Source organism: Rhamphochromis sp. 'chilingali' (genome assembly GCF_963969265.1).
Source record: "Rhamphochromis sp. 'chilingali' genome assembly, chromosome: 15".
In the NCBI taxonomy this organism is placed as follows: domain Eukaryota; kingdom Metazoa; phylum Chordata; class Actinopteri; order Cichliformes; family Cichlidae; genus Rhamphochromis; species Rhamphochromis sp. 'chilingali'.
The window spans coordinates 14,813,504-14,837,016 of record NC_137942.1 but is presented as its reverse complement, the minus strand read 5'-3'; the positions used below and the strand labels follow the sequence as shown (position 1 = coordinate 14,837,016).

General features: G+C 42.4%; 1 protein-coding gene across 1 annotated transcript in view; it reads right to left on the bottom strand.

Annotated features, from left to right (window-relative positions):
* The window catches only part of LOC308410847 (adenylate cyclase 9), a 42,294-nt gene extending 19,492 nt beyond the window's left edge, over positions 1 to 22,802 (bottom strand). Inside the window, exon 1 of the mRNA XM_080904496.1 lies at positions 19,245 to 22,802. Within this exon, the coding sequence (XP_080760622.1) occupies positions 19,245 to 21,057 (1,813 nt within the window). The 5' untranslated portion in view covers positions 21,058 to 22,802. The remainder of the gene's footprint in view (positions 1 to 19,244) is intronic.
* Between the last annotated feature and the right edge of the window lie 711 nt (positions 22,803 to 23,513).

Genomic DNA, 23,513 nt, shown 5'->3' with positions numbered 1-23,513 from the left:
GAAAAAAAAAAAAGATGAATGAGCACACGCACACAAACACACTGCGGTGGTCATTTCAGGCACTCTTAATGTATCCATCTGTGCAAAGAGAGGGACAACTAAATTGGAATGCGAACATTAAGTAACAAAAAGCATAGATGCCACACACTCTTACACTGTCCTATATGCAACAAGCAGAACATAGAGGGAATAGGACCAAAGAAAGGCAAATCATTATCATAGAAAAACACCCCTCCTGCTTCCCCACTGGGATATACAAAAGTAGAAAAGAAGAACAGATAATTCACATTGGGGAAAAAAATAGCACATGAATGCAACAGGTACAGTAGCCATAAATATAAAATGTTCTGGACATTTATCACAAAGCAACACCTTTTGCTTTCAAGTTCCATTTGCAACCCAAGTGGGACTCAAAAGCCAATGCTGCAGTCCCAGGGAGGTTTATTAAAAGCAACCGAACACAAAGGGCAGCAAAGAGGAAAGGAGTGTTGGCAGATTTACTGGAATCAGCACACAAACACACACTCACACACATACACACACACAAACCTATCATGCGGCTGATCTTTCCATAATGACAGGTTCACTTTCCGGGGCCAGGTATCTGAGCAGGAGGGCATTCGAACAGGTGGTGCAGAGTAACTAGCACTGCTAGGCTGGGCAGTTCTCCATGCCATGTTGGCACTACCAATAAGAAGCGTCCCTTCCTTCTTCCTCTGTGTCTCCGTCCAGAGATATTCTGTACATCCTGTCCCCGGTAAAGGCAGGAGGAACAACAGGAAATCTTTCCGGCATGGCAGGCTGCTTGGAAGAATGTCATTGCTCTGGTGAAGTGGACAGCCATAAGAGGTAGAGATTAGTTTAAAAAGAGGAAAAAAATGTAAAAGGATAGATCTATGAGTTTGTTTGTGGTGGTAGTGGGTAAAAAGTAATTTGTGAGTGAACCTATTCAGTCAGAAAACATAAATGACGTGTATGCATTTTTCATAAGGAATCCCACAGGGACTCAGCTGTCATATCTGTCAGTAAAGGAGAACAGTGAATTTGCGTACATCTCTATGCCCAGCATCCATGGGAGACCGGGAAGGAAAGTAAGTGGTGGCCTTCTAGTTGTACTGAGCCAGTGTTTCTTCTGAGATTTTAAAGGACAGGTAGGCAGAATTATTTCCAATGTCAAGGTAGGAAAGACTTCCTCCTCTGTCAGAGAATGTCAGAGACGGTTAAAGAGAGCGGGCTGTTTCACATGCTGACTTTGCCAATAACACATCCTCTTCTGAATAATATATAGGCCAGGTTTTTTAAATATTGTTCCATTAACTACGTGCACCAATCAGCCACAACACTAAAACCACATCTCTAGAATTGTATCTGCCCGTTCGGTCCACCAAAACAGCTGTGATGCATCGCAGCACAGATGCTAGCCCTCCAGAGGGAGGTCTGGCACTGGAATAGTGGCAGTTTAGTTGGGTTGCTAGTTGGTCCTCAGTGGACCTGGCTTGTTTTGGCGCATCCCATGGGTGCTCAGTTACGCTGGGATCTGCAAGCAGATCAATGCAGTCTGCTTTTTCAGAGACATAAGAGAGAATTCAGAAAGACATAGTACTTAAAATATCCTGAATAGCAATCTAAGAATTCTGCAAAAGCAGAGACGGTGGTAAAACTTTTCAAAAGATTTTAATTACTGTCATGGTCCTGGGCCATGTGGGCCCAGTATTCTTAGTTCCTTGTATTTTTGTATTTCGTTCCTTAGGCCATGTTTCCTGAGTTGCCCTGTTGTGTTGTTCCCTAAGTGTTTTCCCTTCGTGACTCTTACCCCCTGTGTGCCCCTCTGTGTATTTATGAGCCCTCGTCTCTCTTTGTGTTTTATTCTGTTTTCCCCAGCCCGTTATGTCTGTGTTCTCCCCGTGCTCTCTCTCCTCCTGTCTGAACCTCTGTACTTCCTGTTTTACTTTGCCCGTCTCCCGTTAGTGTTGTGTTCACTCCTGCCGTGTCTTGTTATGATTATCAGTGTCACCTGTGTTCCCCGTGTGCTCCCACTTCCCTCGTTAACCCTCTGTGCATTTATGTCTGCGTCTCCCTCAGTTCTGTGTCGCGTTCTCCCTCATGTTGTGTGTGTTCCTCCCTGTGTCTCTTGGCGAGCTTTGTATTTAGTTTTCCCAGTTTAGTTTTGTATTTCCTACGTTCTGCCTCTCCAGCATTAAAGCTGTGATTTTTTTGAGTTCATCCCCGTGTCTGTGAGTTTTGCATTTTGGGTCCTCCTGCCTGCCACACAACGAATCATGACAATTACATTTGATTAGCGATTTAATATAATGTACTATGCAAAGGTCTTGAGCCTTCCCAGATTTCATTATGGGAAATGGGAAATAAGCGCAGCGATTTATTGAAACAATAAGTATATTTTATATTATATATTGCACTTTATCAGGCTTTTCATCAGACCGTGATGAAGATTTAAGAGTCAATAGGACTGAGTTTGCATCTGCCCTACCAAAGAGCAACTTCTAGATAAGCTTTTCGAGCACACAGCACTTCCTTTTTTGGTTCTTGACAGCCACCCTTCCACTGAGACAATTTCTGACGAGGCTTCAGTGAACAGTAGATGGATCAACTGAAGGGTCAGATGCATCTCTCAGGTCCTGTGTCAGGTCTTTGTTGGAGTTTTCTTTTTTCTCAACAGCATGACTGACACTGTTCACCTGCTGCTGCTTGGGATGAATCTTCTTTATCCTGCACTCGATCACTTTCCTCAATTTTTTTTTTTTTATGTACACAATGACAAGATATGCCAAGTTTTGGCTAATAGCTCACAGAGTCAACTAAAGGACTGTGAACAAATTACGTTTTTCCAACAGGCTTTTAAAGTTCCTCAGAATCAATTTTAAATTGTATTTTGTTAAGTTTTCTGTTATGTGTACATTTGTACACTTGTATTATTCATAGGCGACGTTAAGAAGCTTAACAAACTAACAAACCAGTGAAATGAGTGGAGTGAAAACGAGTATAAAAAAAACAAAAAACAAAAAAACCAGCCAATGTGCAAAGAAAAACTTTAAAAGACCTTCAGAAAGCCTGGAGAACTGTTGCTTGAGACCACTTTAAAAACTAAATTAAAAATTTGAATAAAGTCTGGCTCCTTTCAAGCACGATACGAGAAATCAGGAGTGGCTCAAGACTTTGGAAAAGTGCAGAATGTAGTTTTTATGCAGGACAGGGCACTCTACTGTCCTGCTCACGAGGCTGCTGCTTTCAGGAACCGCCACTGTATACATAAGCAAGCATGTCAAGCAAAATCATCACTCTCATCTGCATGTGTTGCACATTGCCAGTCTTTCCAACAACAACAACACATTATCAGTGCCAAGCATTACGTTTTGCAGACGGGGATACAAATAAACCTGTGCCTTGCTTGTACACGTCAAACTCAGTGAAGCCCAGCTAAATCAACAGTTTTTCTCAACCCTAGATAACCAGAGTGACCTCTCAAAACAAGTTACATAAGCCTGTACTCAAAAAAAAAAAAAAAAAAAAAAAGAGGAAGAAACAGCAGGTCTTGCACACCACCTGGGCCTTCTCAGCATTTGCTTTCCAGGTTCAGGACAAAAATATGTCACTATACTGAGACTCACGTCCGAGTACTTCTCTGCTTACACACAAACACACTGTCCCAGCACAACAAGTCATTCTGAGGCCTTTCTTCCCGTTGGAATCTCTTAATATCCTTTTCCTTTCTCTTTGTTCCACACAGGGGTGGCACTAACACTAAATTTCCACATTTGGTCTGGGCTTTCCTTTTTTTTCCTGAATTCAGTCGGGCCCTACCACAGCTCACTCAAAACAACAATAGAAACACTTGACATCTCTCCAAAGTCTTGACTCTCGCTTGGCTGTGTCTGTCTCTTACGCTCTCCGCACTCTTTCTGTATTCTGTGCCTCTGTCCCTCCATCCCCGACAATCCCATGCTGCCGCGGTCTACTGGCAGATACAGTTGACATCCCTCAAAAATTCTTAACACCCCCCTTCCTTTGCACAGTGGCCTGTATTTTCTGCCTGTTTTTGTCAGTCTTGCTGTAGCTCACTGTCTTTCTTTGACTTGCCCGCTCTCTCGCTCTCTGTCACAAATCCAAATATCCTCCATGTTCTTTTGTGTTCACAACGATATCCGCTTGCCTCATCGCCACATCGGCGTAGAGCACTCTTCTCCACAAAGAAGCACTCCGACTGACATCGTCCCAAAAGCTCAGCCTCACTTTCCATCTTCTGCTTTTTACCTCATCACATTTCACACTTCACCCACACACACACAATGAAAGGTAATTCCCTCGTTCTTGCTCACATAATGGTGACCATATGGCTTCTTTGCCATTCAGCACGTCTGTCTACGCTGCAGAAATAGCCAAATGTGCAAGCTTTTCTTATGGAAACGCTTTTAATGTTCTTTTTTTAAATCTGACGAACGAACATTGTTAAAGGTTAAGTAGGTGAACTGATGTAACGCACCATCCAAAGTGTTTCAACAGATAATGCACTTCATGTTTTTATTTTATTTTAGGAAAAGTCACACTACTGCAAGCCTTCCAGTACACGTTTTTTGTTTAACTCTTTTTAAGTTTTTCAGCCATCACACATACACCCCTTTTCAAGGTTTCACATATCAAAAGAAAATCGTCTGACCCATGCCAGGATCTAAAATGAGGGAAATAAACATCGGATGAACAAAAATGACATATTGCAATGTGGCATTATTTATTTAACAGAAACCAAAGAGCAGAAGCAGTGGGTACACTGCACAGTGGGTACTGTTTCTTCAGGAATTAAGAGGATAAGTAGCAATCAGGTGCCGCTAATCCAAATGCATTTGATTAATTGATCATCAGCAAGTGTGAGCACATCTATGAAAGCAGATGTTTTGGCAGTTTTTTTGGAGTAGGCGAGTGTTCAAGGAGGAAAGACATCAGTAATGTGATGAATGAAGCTAAATGCCCGACTGCAGTCAAACATTTTGAAGTCCAATATTCTGCAGTGAGAAAAATTGCGTAGATTTAGGCACAACTATCTTTCTTGTTAATTTTATTTTTTTTAACCTGGAACGCTTTCCCCATCTCCTCCAGTGTTTGCCTGTCTAAGCCCTTTCGCTTTATGAGAACCATAGGCCATTGATGACTCCCTATACCCTGCCAGTGCACCTGGATCTTGGCAATCCCCAGTTTTTATTTTCTGATCAACGCCTTTACCTCAAGGGGAGGTAGTTCAAATTTGTCTGACTTTTACCCTTTGATTTGTCCAGCATGAGCGTCCCTACCAGGAGCTCATGCTTCTAATGGCATAGCTCCGCAGGTCATTAAAATACACAAGTCGCCACACCTGCCGTGAAACGGCTGCATGGCAGGCAGAAAATAGACCCAAAATGCAGGCCTCAGGAGACAAACTGAAAATCATAAACAGCTTTAATGGTGAGCTTTCACAAAATACAAAACAACTGTTGGATAGTGAATCCAAAACTACAACTAACTAGGAGGCAGCAGGCAACAAAGAACTCGGGGGAGGGGGGGGGGGGGGGTAAGGCAAATAAATAGACACCAGGTAATGAGGGGAGAGGAAACGGGTGGGTGGACAGCTGAAACTAATCACAGAAGATGAGACAAGGGAAGCAGAGCTAAATACAAAACATGAGCGGCAAAGACCGTCAAAATAGAAAAGAAAATATCACAGAAGCAAACTTGACAGAGACAAAGGACAAACAAATACACAGAACAGGAATTAAAAAGGGGATTAACAAACCTATGACCAACTAAAGCAACCAAGGAACTAAAGGTACAAAATTAAATAAATACAAGAAGAGCAAGAAGAACACTATAAACAGAAGACTAGGAGCTCTATCGAATAGAAGCTGAAAACTAAATAACAACACCAAAAGGAAAGCATATCAGGTATAGGGAAATAACGTTAAGCTAAATAACAGCAATACAGAATACAGGACGATAATGCAAAGACAATCAAAAATACAAACTTAGAGAAAACCTAAAAATCCCCAAAACCACAAGAGCATGCTGGTATCTCCTCCAGTATCTCCTCCTGGCTGTGAAAAGTGCTGTTTGAGTGCTAGGAGCTAATGGTGTTCCTCCTATTTATCACAATATGATGCTAAAATATGCTGTCTGAAACTCAGTTCTCTTCATCCATTCTCTTAAATAAAACAAATAAAATGCCAACATCCATGAAAAATTGCACATTTAATTAATTGTCAGAAGACAGTCTCATAACTGAAATTCGATTTCGTTACAGGCTGAACTATCTCAGCCAGAGATGCTATTGACCCACAGCTATGAGCAGCGCTCCCCTATTGATTAAACAGCGACCACATTTGTGGCTCCGGGTAAATGATCAAAGCAAACAGCCGACAGAGGCCAACCTCTCCCTCCCTTTCATGCGCCAGCTGTCTCACAAACTTTGCTAACTCAACATTTTGATTAATGGTGTCTTCACTGGGGGTTGATGACGGAAATTTGAGACAAACACAAAAGTCATGTATGCTTTTGCTTCTACATCCTCTTAACAAGTGTCATAATTAACAGTTGTGTTGCATTTCACATCTCAGTGAAGAGGAACAGTTTGATACGGAGGCTGCGAAGATAAACACTGCTGCAATGTCACAGCGTTGATGAAGGTGCCATTTGAAAAACAGCAGTTGCAGCAGTCTGACTCAACAATGAGACAGCAACAAGATGGAGGTTAGAAAAACTGAAAAAAAGAAGCATGGAGTAAGAGTAATAAGCTGCATAACTTATTGAAAGTTATGCAGCAAACAAAGGGGGATGACCTTTGTTGGGGATATATCAGGTACTTAACACACAAACACACACATGTGCTGTAAGTCAGCAACAGCTTTAAAAGGTGACAGCAGAGAAATTCCCTGGGGCTATGAAGTATGTGTACGGGGGAGCAGCTGATAAATGCAGAAGGACTGTACCACACTAAAGCCAAGGGGAAAACCTGAAGCTAAGGCTGGGAGATCAGTTCATACACCAGAGAGACCAGGAACACCGGCAGTTTAAGGAAACATTGGTGATGCTTTTTGCTCCGTATCCATTTTCTTCCATGTATAGAATCCAGGGTTGCAGGAGGGCTAGGTGAAAGGCAGCCTTCCATCCTGGATGGTTGGTAGTCTGTTGCAGGGCTAGCACACAGAGAGAGACAGACAACCATTCACACCACATTCACACCTACGGCCGACTTAGAATCGCTAATTAACCCAACTCTGTGCGTGTCATTGGACTGTAGGAGGAAGCAGGAGTACCTGGAGAGAACACGCAAACTCCACAGTAAAAAACATCAGCTGGCTGGTGGATACAAACTAGTCACTGCACCACCACTAAACACTTAAAAAATTATTACTGTGAAGTGGAAGTTATGTATTGTTAAAAACAACATTTCATACTAATTTCACTGATCTTAGTCATATTTCCTGTGAGGCCAAAACCTAATAGTTCATTCCTTTGTGCCTGTGGTGCTCACTTAATTACACATTAATTATCCTGTTAGAAAGACGCAGTGTTGCTGGAACATCCAGTCTTGTGGACGTTATTCTGGCCTGGTGAAGCTACTAAAGATTAGGCAGGTGTTTTTGTTTGTTAACATTATTTTTTAATTCTCTTTGCTCCTCCATAGGAAAGCAGGGAGGGAGAGCGGCTCGGACTCAAACCTGGATCGCTGTGTTTCAGCCTCCTTGCAGTCTGAGACAGCTGGTTTTAATGTTGTGGCTGACGTACTAGCTCAGCCAAAAATGATTTTACAGTTGACATTATGTTAGCTCATATTTATGACTGTATCAGACAAACAGAACAAATACCAACTTGACATTTCTTTGTTAGGTTAAGCCTCGTGAATTCAACTGATGAAATGATGAGGATACACGATAGAATTTGCTTTCTTCACATAGTCTTCATTCTTCCTGATTCCTTCTACCTTGATGAGATTCCCAGTTCCAGATGCACTGAAGCGTCCCCACAGTATAACGCTTCCACCACCACATTTCACCGTGGGGAATGCTGTCCTTTGGGTTGTACATCTCTCCCTTCTTTCTCCAAATATAAGCAGCATCTCTGTGGCCAAAGAGCTTTAGTTTCATGTCATATGACCAGTATCTATAATCTTTCTCCAGGTTGTCCTTTGCATACTTCAGTCTGGCTTGAAGGTGTCTCTCCAACAGAAGTGGAGCTTTTTTTTTATCTGTAGCCTTGCAGTCCATTCCTGTGTACGGTTCCAGTGATTGTCTTCTTTCAGACTACAATTACTGACTTGGCTAAGCTATCCACTCATGTCTTGGCAGTTGTTCTGGAGTCTTTAGACACATCTCTCACTAGTTTTCTTTCCAGAGTCTTTGAAATCTTTCACTTCCTAATTCTGCCAGGCTTGTTCTGTACTCTGTGGCTCTCTTTGAATTTCTTGGTGATACTTCTCACTCCAGTTCTTGACACTTTTGTATATCTATGTCCTGCTTTGTGAGCATCGACAGTTCTTTTTCTCAAGTATAAACTGATTTATTTTGTTTTTGGCAAGAAGCTTTCTCAGGTGACAGCTCAAACTCTTGCTGATGTTTTTATACTGTGCGTAAACTGGAAGATAACAGTCAGTTTTAACTTAATTTTGCAGGTTTTGAATAAAGTTAAAGCACATCACTGCTGAATTATGTAAGACAAAATTACACAACAGAAAATCATTACACAAAAGTGAGACAAGGGTGACAAAAAAAAAACCTAAATGGTTCAAGAGGAAGGTCAAAAATATTACAGAAATGTCCTTAACAGTAACACAGGAAGGGTGTGAGAGACAAACATTTCAAAATACTTCCGCATCCACTGAAAGGAGAGAGCTAAAATTGGCCTCAGACACTCTAAAGTGAATTTACCAGCTGCTAATAATGAAGAACTTCACCGCTGTGCATTCACAACAAACCCAAATATGCCCACAAGTTCAAACGGAGGAAAACATTTTTTTATTTTTTTTTACTTCATGCAGCACGCCCACACAAACGCGCTCCATCAATCCGTGCATGTTGAGTACGGTAGCAGGCTTAAGCAAGCACCGACTCCCCGTCATCTTTCATCATTCATAATTCATATAGCCATTTAACAACAACAATCTTTATTTATAGAGCACATTTAAAAGCCTTGGGCATACCAAAGTGCTTTACATAAAACAATAAAAGGTTCAAACATTGATAACGGATAAAAAAAATAAAAAATAACGAGTTATGTTCATAGATAAAAGCTACCAATAAGAATGACTACAGCACATGGGTAATAGCAAGATAAAAGCTGTACCACCATAATAAAAGACACCAATAGAAAGATAGGAGGGAATTAATACAAGAGGTCAATAGGTCACAGCAACCAAACAAACAAACAAACAAACCAGCAATTAAAAGGTGGAGAAGGCAAGTTTAAAAAGATATGTTTTAAGCTGTGATTTAAAAGAATGAATAGAATCAGATGCCCGGATGCCAATCGGGAGATTGTTCCACAGCACAGGTGCAACAAGAGCAAACGATCGATCACCTCTAGTCTTAAGTAATTTAAAGTGCAAAAAAAGTGCAAAGATAACAATTAAATAACTCTCCAAACGTGGTGATTAAATTCCCTCTGCAGCAGCATTTTAACGTGAGCCAAAGGAGCCGTGAACGTACGAGGAGAAACGTGATGAAAATAAAAATCTCACACAACGTACGAGGAGAAACGTGATGAAAATCACACACTCACTCCCGCTGTGCACACTAACAAGTCACTACAGCACTACAAACATGGAAAGGGTGTGGCTGTATGTGTGGGTGATTGCAGTTAGCGTGCTCAAACCAAAAAATAAATAAATAAATTGCAAAAGTAGGTGTTTTGTGACTGAGAGGTGCGCTGTGGGTGGACTGAGTGTTGTGTGTCACCTTAAGAGTGAGCACCATCTGTCAGTGTCAGTAAAGGCTGGTGTGCATCTATTAAAAAGGAGTGCTGGCATTTTCTGTACCCTTGAACACAAAGGGGGGGGGGGGGGGGGAAGAAGCTTAGGATGCATCGGTGACTCATGATAACAATTTATCACCAGAGCGTCTGCAGAACCACGAGGCAAGCTAGCCTAGGCCGATAACACAGCTCACAACTCGCAGTGTACCAGCAGAGATCTAAATAAACAACCACACAGAGCACACAGTGGGATAGCAACAGCTGCAGAGAGACAAAAAAGAAAGATTCTTTTTTGTTTAACTTTCTTTCCATTTTTTCAGGGTGTATGAATTTTTGAGCTCCTCGGAGTGTGTAATCTATTTGCGTAGGTGTCCTTTAGAGCTCAGACAGTAAAGTATAGCCGCATGTGTTTGTCTTATTCTTGCTGGACTCGCACAAAAATAAGTCTTCGCATTGCTTTGACCGAAATATGAAAGCCAGAAATTCAGTTGAATGGAGTCAATTTGGACCCTTTCTCTCTGTCAAATCACCTGTCCTTCCATTTAAAAAGAGCCAGCTGACCCTCACCTCTTTCAATAGCCCGTTGCCATGGCAATTAGCCTTTGCAGGCCCAGGGTGCACAGCTGGAGCAAAGCGCATGTGTGCGAGTGCGTATACCAGGGCGTCAAATAGCAATGTTCTACCAGAAGTCGCAGGCAGGATTCGGCAAATTACGTACAAGACGTCAATTTTAGTGTCTTTGCTTTGACACCCAGGCCGTGGAAATATTAGACCAACACAGATAATACTTTAGGCAAAAAGTACTATAACTGCAGTGAGTGTTCAGCTGTCCACACTAAGTGGAAGTCTGGTTCTCTCATCCTCCTCCTAACAGGCATGGAGATGTAACGTCTTCATCGTATGTGTTGTGTTCAGGTTGGTGTTATGAAATACAGACACACAAAAGCCATTAACAAAACAGGAATCTATCCATCTGTCTGTCTCTCACTGGATCGTTTTTTTAATACCTTTCTTGCATGCCCTCTCCTTTTTTCTGCTGCTATTTCTTTTCCGTGCTTCCATTCTGCTCTATTTTATTATTTCTTCGCTGCAGGAGGGAACATTTTGAATGCAGGGAAATATACAAACTGATCTTCTCAGCACATTTGCATATGTGAAAACTCCTGCCACGTAACAGATTGGCTTGCTGCATGCAATCATGGAAAACAGCCAGAAGATTGCTTTAAAAACTCTGGCTGTGTTGAAGAAAGTTTACATTATTACAAGCTATTGTGTTACCAGCCACTTTATTGGGTACACCTTGCTAGTTTGGACTTCTTTTTGCCTTCAAAACTGCCGTTATTATTCATGGCACAGATTTAAAAAGGTTCTGGAAACTTCTGGGATTTTGGTCTACAATGACATGACAGCACATGCTGCAGATTTGTCTACTTATCCATGATAAGAATCTGAAGGTGATCTGTTTTCAATCAATCAATCAATTAAAACAGATTATTATGGATTTGTTTTCATATGGCTTTCATATGTACCTGTTTTCAGTGATATAAGTCTTTCTTTCTCTCTTTTTTGCCATATGTTTCAAGTGACCTATATTTGACAGCAGCACATTTAAAACTGAAAATTCTGTTTTTGGTGTACCACCCCAATATTATTTGTGGCCCCTATATGGGCACCTCTGAATAATTTCTGGAGGTGCCCCTGTCCTGCTGACGATGGGTACACTGTGGTCATAAAGGGAGCAACAATACTCAGTTAGGCTGTGGCATTTAAACAATATTCAGCTGGTACTAAAGCCCCCCCCCCAAAAAAAAAAAAAATTCCCTAGACTATTACACCACCAAAAGACTGAACTGTTAATACAAGGAAGGATAAATCCATGACACACAGTGTGGTTTTCTGTGGCTGTGGCCCACCCGCTCCAACCTTTGACTTGTTGTGCGTTCAGAGATACTCTTCTGCATACCTCAGTAATAAGTGGGTATTTGAGTTACTGTTCCCTTCCTATCACAGCAGTCTGAGTATTCTCCTCTGACCTCTGACATTAACAAGGCATTTCAGCACAGAGATTTGCCGCTCACTGGATATTTTTCTCTTTTTTGGAGCATTCCCTCTAATCCTAGAGATGGTTGTGTGCAGCAGTAGCTCAGCGGTTTCTTTAATACTTTAAGACCAACATGTCTGGCATCAACAACCATACCATGTTCAAAGTCACTTAAATCACCTTTCTTTACCATTTTGATGCTCAGTTTGAACTGAAGTACGTCCTCTTGACCACATCTACATCCCTAGATGCATCGAGTTGCTGCCACGTGACTGGTTAAACGGATAATTGCATTAGCAACCAGTTGAATAGGTGTACCAAAGTAACCTGTGAGTATAGATAAATAGCTTTATCTCTGGTCTTCTACAAGGTTGTTACTTTAGGATATTAATAAATATTCCAAATGCAAAAAGTATGAGAAGGTATCAAAACTGTTTACATTATAGTTATAGAACATTGTTGTAACACACAATAAAGTTATGTTTACAGTCCTGCAAATCAGCACTCCCTCCATCCTCCACTACTCACAACCTCCTGAGTTATGGACTAATTATAGACAAATCTGTCCACAAACACCTCCACACATTAGTTCAATGCATGGCTCCACTACATTAGCTTACCTTCATTAAGCCTCCAGTTTAATGGTGGCTAATGAAGCAGCTGAAACAGAGGCCCGCTCTCGTCTTATACCAAAACAGATCCTACAATGACATCAGTATGATCAGAAATGACAATGCCTGCAACAGACAGCAGGTCTCCATTTCATATTTTTGACTCCTACTGAACAAATCAAGCACTTTGACACAATGTGATTCAAAAACAGGTTTTTAGGAGAAGGTGGAAAATTTCCCACCACTTTCCCAGAGACAAGGAACGAAAAAGAATTGATAAATTATCCCTGACTTTGGCGAATTAAATCTGGAAATACTAGTAACATGACGCACAAACACTCAAGCAGTCACTCTTGTCACCTTAACAATATCAACAAAACACTACATTTATTCTGCAATAATTATATCGAGTCAATATGGATGGCTTTTACAGTACACAGCATTAAAAATCCACGATGTAACCATTAAAATGTTACCTGCGAATTATACTTTGTAAGCAAAACTATTGAGTTGACGTCCTTACCTTAAATTTAAAAATGAAACAAGGCATGTTCCACTCCACATACTACATCACATGGTACATCACATGGTATTCTACAGGCTCAGCCATATCAGCTGCTTGCAAGTGCAGCGTCTTATCACGGAGACAGCTGTGCTGCTGATATCAGGTCCTCTCATCCTCCTCGCCCTGGGTCATCTCTGTCACAACAGACAGAGGTAGGACACTTTAGCATTGAGTCTACAGGACAGCTGTCCCCTATAGGTGGGCTGAGAGGTCTACAGGGTCCTCTGACACTTGTCAGGAGGAGGCGTATCACAATGGGGATGCATGGATTTTCAGAACATAAATAAAAATCTCCCACAGTATCAGCTTAAATGAAAGCTCATTGAGCTCTTTTTTTTTTACATTAGTATGTTTTCTGCTTTTCCTGCTCTTGATCCAGAAGCTCATTACAGCTCCTCCTCAATCTTTTACTGCTTGCTGGGTCAAAACAGCGAGCAGTTCCCTTGCTTACACAACTCTCCTGAACGAAAAGAGCTTTTTTTCTCGTTTTTTAATCCTGCAGAGTAACAGTGTGACACAGAAGATTATCGAAATGATTGCTGCAATTAAAAAAAAGAAGAAATAATCAGCTAATCACCACATCATATTCCTTCAATAACCTTGCCACAATGGACCTGTGTTTGCAGAGCTTGACACCCTGAGGCTCTGCAGACTTGTTCAGTATGATAAGGCCAAGGATGACAAATGGTGAGATTGCATTTCTGGGGGCTAGAGTGCCATGCCGTGCTGAACTATAATATGTGCTGTACAATATCAAACAATGTGATGTATTATGCCATTACTCCCTAGGCCAACCTGGCATCTGCCATGCAAAGCCAAGGTGCTCTAGCCTCTGCTTGGTCACTGTAAAACTGTATAACAGCTTAGCTTTCCCCTGGCTGCCTCTGTGCAGTTTTGTCCCACTTTCAGTCCACTACTACCTACCCCTTATTTAACGCACTTACCTTCCTAACAGTTGTGCCACAACAGTCTAGCATGTCTATAGCCCTATGTATGCCTCTCATAACCCCACCAAGCGCTCAAATGCAGCCCACTTCACTTTCGCCACCCCTGTCTTTCAATTGTAGGGCTGAATGCTGTGTGTGCATACTGATTTGGATTCAAGAGGCTAGACAGAAATTATGCCAGGTATTTTGTTGTTGGCAAGGGGAGAAGACAGCTGCGTATACATATTAGGGTGAAAAAGCCAAACCATTTAACTTTTTGTCAAGTACAGCAGTATAAGGGCAGTGGACGCACGCAAACAAACACACACACACGTCCACATCGCGTTGGCAGTAAAATACAGTGGTTTTAATGTGTTTAGACAATTTTTGTTTATGTGTGCTTCACTCCAGAGCTCAAAACTGAAACCAATGAATGCAAAATACAGTGAGCCAATAGAGATGTATCTCTGCTTCTTCTTTTTTCTTTTCTTTCATTAAGCTACTAATATCCGCTGGTCAAAAACCAGGTCTCTCCCAGCAGAACAGGACCAAAGCTAAATGCATTTCATCGTCTCTCTCACCTTCATTTCTCTTTCTCTGCTTCTCTAAGCATAACCACAAAACCAGCCTCATTTATCCCAGTCAAGGTCACAGGTAGAAACCATTGTAAGTAATTTTCCACTGAGCTTAAAGGAAATATTGTGCAATTTGCTGAGTGACCGTAGCTCCCTATAGAACAGCACAGGGGTACAGACATGGGAAAGCTAATATGTACATGTGCACGAGTTAACCAAAACAAAAATAACTGTCAATAACTCGTAAATGTTAAAGGATATTAATAGAGCTGGAGACACAGACATTTTGCAAATTGGTTTTGGTCTTTGCTAAAAAAAAATCAATTATACCGTAATGTAGCTAATCAATTCTTAGCAAGGGGTAAAGGCGGTGCTACAAATTCACAAAATAAAGAGACATGTTGCCTTCTGCATACAAACCCTGGTTATTTTCATTTGATATCTACACGACATCAAACCCTGTCTGGTTGCTGTTGTCTCCCTTGTTTCCTCATCACAAACACACACGGCTATGACAGCCTCATTATAAGCAATCAATATCATTTGCTGTGATAAAAAGGGCTGGCAGGGAGACGGCCGATGCGTTCCGTGGTCGGGATAACAACAGGCCAGTGAGGGAAGATATGACGATGGAGAATTACTAACATTAATCACTTTAGCCAAGGAGATTACCCAGTCTTGCTTAATTAGAAATCTCCCTCAGGGCACAGAGATGAAAACAGGGTGAGAGAAGGTAATGCTGTACGTAGCCGCCCGACACAGCTTCGCTCAGCAATATGACTTATTAAAAGGTCACGAACATGCTAAACCTCGAGGCAGCTGGTTAGTGAGAACGCTGTAATGAGTATTCTTGGTAAGAGCCTATTGTACAAAAGAGCTATCAGAGGTTCAAATTAGGTGAAGTGGAGCAACTGCTTCTCATTTTGCTTCATTTCTTTTTAAAAAAAACATTCATTTATGTACTTTTGGACACAAGTAGTTGTTCTCTTCGTACTAATATGTAGTAGGGTGGAGTTTTGTTTGAGGACACACGCACTGTTGGTGCTCTTGTAGTTTGGTGGCTGTGTAGGACAGTTTGTGTTGTCACAACAACTTGGAGGGTACCCAGACATCTGCAGAGTTTTTCACACCCAGGCAGACCCTTTCACAGTCATGAGCAGGGAAAGCACATCACTGGCTTTCAATATTTTGCCAAAAGTATTCACTCACCCAGCCAGATCATTGAATTCAGGTGTTCCAAACCCTTCCATGGCCACAGGTGTATAAACTCAAGCAGCTAAGCATGCAGACTGCCTCTACAAACATTTGTAAGAAAATGGGTTGCTCTTATTCACCCAGTGAATTCCAGCATGGTACCGTGACAGGATACCACCTGTGCAGCAAGTCAAGTCACCGAGGTGAACTTGCACACCCAGCAGTTATACAGCAAAGTTATTGTCTGCCAGGGAGGCATTGTTTGTCTGTTTGAGAGATAGGCCCAGCTTAGAAGCGATTAACATTTGAATCCAGATCTGGAGCCAGCATCTTTTGGAAGGATTGTGGGCAGTGCTATACATGGACATGATGTAGCGCCCCCAGGACTGGACCTGCATCTTTTGTGAATGGCGACAACATGAGTTTGACCAATATAAATAAGCCCATGAATGTGGGTCATTAGACTTGGCTCTGCTGTGTCTGTCTGCTCTCTGGTGCTGAGCAGGCACTGTGCAGTAGGTTTTTAGAGCTACTGGGTTGAAAACACATGCCTTCCCGTCTTCTGAAAAAGCTGTGACAGCTCCAAAGATTACTAAGAAACTCTATAAAGCTGAAGGGACCTTCAATTTAAGATGATAAATCCCTGCGGGTTTGTTACTAACAATCATTTTCCATCTTTTTCATTATAAGAGTATCTATCAGAAGTGTTTTCACTAACTATCCAAAGCAGTGTGGGCATTACTTGTGACAGCTGTAACTACTAGTTGCTCACATGTAATATTGTTGAAGTTGTGGAGATTAAGACATGAATTGGTTATGAAAGCAATAACTTCATTCTTACTGTAGTATGTGCAATCCTCAGTAAGCATCAGCCAAAAATAAAAAACAACGTTATTTTTTCCCAGGAAACAATGGCTTCTTGAAAAAGAGAAGAGCAATGTTTTGTGTGGCGATTCTGTCATCAGCAGAAAAATAACAAGGCCACACCGACAGTCTCCTCCAAAGGGATAATCTTCTGCAGGTCCCATCATTCTGCATTGCGCACAAAGGAAAGACGTATGCAGGTACTTTTCTGGGGAAATGGAGCCAAATATAGCTTTTCCAGTAAGAAAAAGTAACAAACAAAAAGCATAGATAGCTACGTGATAAAAAGCCTGTATGTTTGTTTATAGAAGAATCATATCATAATATCCTTCCAGCAAACCGTGTTATGATTTATGGTAAGGCTCCAACTGCCTATGAATACTATTTTTAAATTATGCAATTAAGACGCAAATCCTCTAAAAAATGCCATAAAGTAATGAGCAATATATATTTAATTGTTATATGTCCTCTAAAGTGAGGATTTGCTCCTTTTTTTTTCCTCGTGGCAGTCAAACTGAATATTTCAGGGGTAGACTTGCAACTTGATGTTGCAGATCATCACTTTTGCCTTGACCAAACTAATTTCATGATATTTTTCAGCATTTCTACAGACTAATATTTGATTATTGTTGAATTTTGTTAGATTTAATTTTGTTTTGCTTAGAAAAAACACACCTTCAGGTTTTTGACTCCTTGCTAGATAAGACAGGCATCGCCACGTCACCTTAGAAACACAGTAGCAGGTATTTCTGTCAAAGGTGTCTCAAGTGCAACGAAAACAATTAGAGGCTCATAATAAACTGTAATATCTGCATTACTTACAAGAACAGGATGCAAACTCGGCCCCAATTTCATCACTTTCTTCCTAAAACTCCTCACTACTGAGGTTTAGAGCTGAGGAGGGAACAGGACGCAGCTGTAAAACTCAACTGTCCACACGTGGCTGCCCTCCGTATGAACCTTCCTTTTTTTACAATGAACCATAAACAGCTTATATTAAAAGCAGCTCGATATAAATAAGAGGATATAAACTTGGAAGTAGGCACGTTTTGGTCAGAAACCCACCTCCAACTTATAGTGCAATTGCAAAAAAACCCAGAAACTAAAACATTACACTAACTCAAAAAGTGCTTCAAAGATACATAAAAGACAGCCAGACGGCGATCGCTGTCTAGGTCGGAGAAATTTACTTCTGAGTCAAGCAACAGGAACCAGACTCAGACACAATCCATGCTTGGCTGCAGTGGTACCCAAGAGATTTACACAGAGTGAGCTAGACAGCGGAGGGAATTTTACAGCGCTGGAGAACAACTCTCTCCTGACAGCCAGCTCTGTCACTGGCATAGGAAACCTACAGGATGAAGATAAATCTTATGGGGGGAAGTGAATACATGGAGGCATGAAAGGAGGCATGAATAAGGGGAAAAGAAGAGGCGAATAGGGCGATAGCACTCTGGATAAGACATTTATCTTCAGAATAAAAATAAAAGAAGCATAAGAGCAAGTGTGGTAGTCGCTCATTAATCTAAAAGATGAGAGGAAAATGCAGGCCTATAAATCGGCCCTGCCGCCTGGTAAACAAAGGGCACTTTCAGTCGCTCCTTTTCCTTGACTGATCCCAGCACTGATCTCTGGGGGGAAATGATGTGTATATAAATACACTGATAATTTATGCGCCCAAATTATTAATGTCTACATTTGAATTGCTAATTTGTGCTCACACTAATTCCTGCCTAAAATGCACTGGACAAAATCTGACATGCAGCCTTCAAGGCAGCACAGTGAAGCAAAAATAAACCCAAAATGCTAATTCAAAAGGGCAGATGAACACCATCTGCAATACCTTAGTCAGACACTTTCACTTCACTTACAATGGCTGATAATGGATCAGAAAGCCTTAAATGACGAGAAGAGCAGTTAAGCCAACATTTAGTCACACTGAGGCGTTTTGCATAAATGCATCATATAAAAAAAGCCTCCAGTCGAGCAGCATAAAAGACAAGATAGAGGGCTGAGGATATAGCTGCAGGCAAATCTCTTTTAGAAAAGGTGACAGTTGCATTAAGTTGTAAAGCAATCCCAGAGGTTCAGGGCAAGGTAACGGGAACGCAACACACTGAGGACGTCTGGAAGGCAATGTAATTGAAGAAGAGAACAAAGAGCAGGGAAGGACGGGAAAGAAGATGGCGTCTGTCTGTGATAGAGTCACATAGTACCAGTGCCACAGAGGGCACTGATAACACACTCAAAGCCCTGCCAGCCCATCAGGTATAATACATGATGCTTAAACTCCGTTCTGACCTTGACCAATGCAAATGCTTCCTCACAAGTGCTTTGATTCACCTGGAGGGTGAAATAGTAATATGCTGGCGTGAGCACACATTTCCTCTGTGGGTAGGGTAAAAGTATTAGAACACATCGACTTTAATGCCGATGAACCGACAGCCAATCTACAATAAAGCAGATCGAAAAGCAACAAATGTTTTTCACTCTACTTTATCATTTCTTCTCACTTACCTTTGAGCTGGTCAGCCACCACACTCTGTCCTATTCTCTCCATGACCTGTCCGTCCTCATGCTGGTAGCGTTCATCCAGGAATTTGGCAGTGGCGTGTGATAGGTGCACCTTCCCAGCAACGCCTAGTTGCTCCATCAGGTTGGCCAGGTTGACATCGTTTGACCAAACGTCGAACTTGAAGCGCTTCATGCCCAGGATGCCGCACAGTACGGTGCCAGTGTGGACTCCCACCCTCATGTTCACCATCTCCCGCTTCTCCTGGCAGAACTGTTCAATAGCCTGAATCATGCCCAGGCCCATCTCCACACAGCAATAGGCGTGATCTGGTCGGGGCTCGGGACACCCGGCCACACAGTAGTAACAGTCTCCTAGAGTGCTGATCTTTTCACAGCCGGTGAGCTCACAAAGTCTATCAAATCGTCCGAACAAGTCATTAAGAAGTCCAACGAGGGCATGAGCAGATTTGTTGGCAGACATTTTGGTGAAGCCCACAATATCTGCAAAAAGGATGCTGACAGGCTCCATCCGTTTCATGTTGAAGGGCCTGAAGATGATCTGGCCTCGGGGGATGGAGGTTTTCTTGCGTTTATTGTTTTTAGGGCTAGAGATGGCAGCAGCAGCCCCGCTGGTGGAGTAACGTTTAACAGAATGATCACCTATGTCGTCATCGCCCTGCTTCATGAGCTCATCAGCCACGATTCTGGGCATAACAGAGTGGATCATTCGTTCCTTCAAGGCTTTCTCCACTTCCAGGTCTTTGCCGTGCATGATAGCTTGTCCGACCTTAAGGAAGGTGCTCCGCGACCGCACCTCAGACATGATGAACAGGTGCATACCGATGGCGTGAGCGCAGAGATGAAGCAAGGCTTTTGCTGGGCCCAACCACCTTAGAGTATCCCAATCTGATGGGGCGGCTAAGCTCCACTTCTCGCCTACCTGAGTCAGTTGCAGCCATCCCAAACTCTCAAAAAAGATGGAGTAGAGAAACCCAAGGAGGACAGAGGCATAGAGACGAACGTGGAGGACGCTATATAGCAACAGAAGAACCTCAATGCAAAGGGAGAAGGTGCCTACAGGAGAAAGACAGGGACACCAGTTGCTATCTCCCACAAATTTTTCATATGACATGTTGTATGTGGTCCCTATTCCACTGAATTCTTCCACATCAAGTGTAGGTGCTGGAGACTCAGGGTCCTTGAAGCCAGATGTCTGAATCTGGGGGGCCAGGGTCAGTATGAAGGTTACAAGGATGAGGAGCAGAGATGCTTGGTTGTAGCAGCGAGAGTACAGTTTGGTAAACGTTAAGAGGAAGAGGAGGAAGCAGAAAAGGAGGAAGGAAGCAGTGGGGACGAGAAAAGCAACCCTATCACAGCGGGAAGGGTTGGCAGCAAAGTAAACTCCCCAGAGTAAAGCAGCTGCTAGGAGGTAAAAAAGCACAAAACGGAAGCGTCTCTGGGTCTGAGGGAAACACCGTTCTCTACAGGCCTCCTCCAGGATAGAAGAGTCAAACTTTGGGTCCCAGAAATGGCCGGCAGATCTCTCAAAAAGCTGTGGCATCTTTTTGTGAGAACGAAAACTCTTGACCACCGGCCTCCTCAATCCGGACTCCCCAGAGCTACAGCTAGAGGAAATGCTGTACTTGCAGTGCTTGGCTCCACCAATGAAGCCTCCCCCGATTGAACCCAGCGGCCCGCCTCCATGCTTGTGTTTGACACTACTGCCAATTCTCACCGAGACGCCTCCATCTCCACTTGAGTCACAGCTCACTTCTGTGTTGTGAGGCAACAGTTGCTGATGCTGGGGGGATGCCATGTTTTCTTCTAATCTATCAAAAAGAAAAAAATTACAAAAAACCCAAAAACTAGGCAGAAGGCACAGTTATTTCTCGGGAAACACAAATGAAGTAAGGCAAAAAGTTGTGGCCACACAGTATGATTGTTCAATCTTTAGAATTTTTTTTTTTTAAAAAGGAAGGGTTGGGGAAAAAGTTTGAGAGAAAAATCACACTCTGTGCTCTGGCTGCAGAAACACCAGCAGACCATCCAAAGTTTCTGAGTAGTTCATTTCTGCCATTCTTGACGTCAATCCCTGCATTCCTCTACATTCCCGATGTTTTGACTCGACGCACTTGAAACTGCAAGGTTCACCCAGTGCCTCCTCTGCCGAGGCAGCCAGCTCTTTGCTTCATTCATTGGAAACTATTTGGCCAAACGGACAGAATTACACAATACTGTGAGTACAGGGAAATGCTGAAAAATACACACATACACACACAAATAGGACTGAGAGGATAAGTTATTTTAAGGTGCTCTCAAAATGTGTCTAAAAAACCCAGATTCAATTCTGTCAAGTTGTTTTGTACTCTGTGTTTGCTCAGCCCGCTTTCATTGCTGGTGCGTGTCCAATTCCGCTTATCCACTCAGTTACCCACGCTTGTACTTCCATACACGTCGATGTCAAGTGAACTAAACCATGTGAAGTTTACATGACTGAGCAAAACTTCATCCAGGGCCAGTCGGACGCAGTGGTTCGAGCTTTTGTCGTTTGCTGTGTCGATCCAAAAGGTCAGCGGTTAAAATTAAGGCGTAGGTTAACACCGGATACAGGGATCATGCCACTTGAGTTTTTATTTTTATACCCCCACGCTCCTTGCCGCAGGGCCTAATCGCCAACACACTCATGGACGGCGCCCCGTCCTCGCCTGGCTTTCCACTCCAGAGTCTCCACAGTCACTGCGTCTCCGAACTCGGCAGATATTTTGTGCACGGAGTTCTGCAGGAGCGAGATGCGATGCGAATGAACTATTCGGCGTTACTGCAAGAGCTCAGACGGCAATGACCACTCCACAGATTCGCGCGCCTCTCAAGGCTATAGCCCAGCCAGTCTTAAATCAGTGTTTTGTTAGCGCTGCTTTGGTATTCACATCCAAACTGTGGCCAATTCATCGTCAGTGCGCCCCAAGAAGGAAAATATCCAGATTGTCTTAATATCCTGACCATTCCCGGCTGTGTGGTGTCTCAGACGGAAATCTGCGAAGACAAACAGACCCCTGGAGCAGGCAGCGTGAAGTCCAGTCCTTCCTGGTATATGAAGTAAAGTTTGCCCACGACAGCTTGGTCCCCCCTGTAATCGCCAGACGACGAAAGCCCCGGAGAAAGTAGGGCTAATTAAAAGGTCTCCACCTCCTCCCCACTCCCCCCAGTAGCACAGTCCCACAGGCTAAAGCACAGCGCTGCCTTCATACGGCCACTTTGATTAATTGGGCAGGATACAAAGAATATCGTCATACCTCCAGGTGATTCAAGATTCAAATGATAGGCTAGATTAGGGCTGCTGCTGCACCGTCCTGCCTTTCCATCCCTTGTGCCGTCCACAGTGAGAGATAGAATTGTCCTATTACCGGGTTATCTGATCACAATTTGTGTGCCGCACCGGCGTCTACACGTGCGCAAAAACGCTGTGCGCGCAATCCAGGCGCAGCGGGCAACACGGTGGCAGCAGCAGCCGCCACCATCTTCTGTCTCTGTGCGCTTCCAGCCGTCCAGCCGAGAGAAGTGTGTGTGTGTGTGTGTGTGTGTGTGTGTGTGTGTGTGTGTGTAAGAGGGAGAAAGAAAGAAAGTGACGCCAGAATAAATACCATATCACGTCCCCTCTCTCCTTTCAAAATAAAAACCCAAATGTGCCTTTTATAGTTGTTTAAAAAAAGGCACAGAGTCATAATAATCCATGTATTAGCATGTATTACATGGTCAATATAACACATACTTTCTACAACAACCTTTTTATAGGGTCACCTTAAAATACTCTGTTAGCATGAAACTACAAAAGAAAGCTTCAGCAAACAAATTTGTGGTTTTTAAGTAAACCCATAATCATTCAGACCCTTTATTTTCTTTCGGGATTTTGTTGTTGTTGTTGTTTGTTTGATTTATTTTGTGTGTTTAAATAAAATTAAAAAAATTTTTTTAGCTTCAACAAAAAAAGAAAGAAAGAAAGAAAGAAAGAAAGAGAAAGAAAGAAAGAAAGAAAGAAAAGAAAAGTAAATGCTATCCATAAGTCAAAATCTCAGGTTATTATTGTAGAATTTAGAGTTTATAAAACAAATTCTTAAGTTATTTTCTCATAAGTTTGATCTAGTAAGTTGAAAACTTAAGATAATACTGCAAAACGCAAATTTCTACCTATAAGTGGCATCTTTCAAATTTATGTTTTATGTTCAAGGTTCAAGGTTCTTTATTTGTCACATGCATAGTTATACAAGTATAACA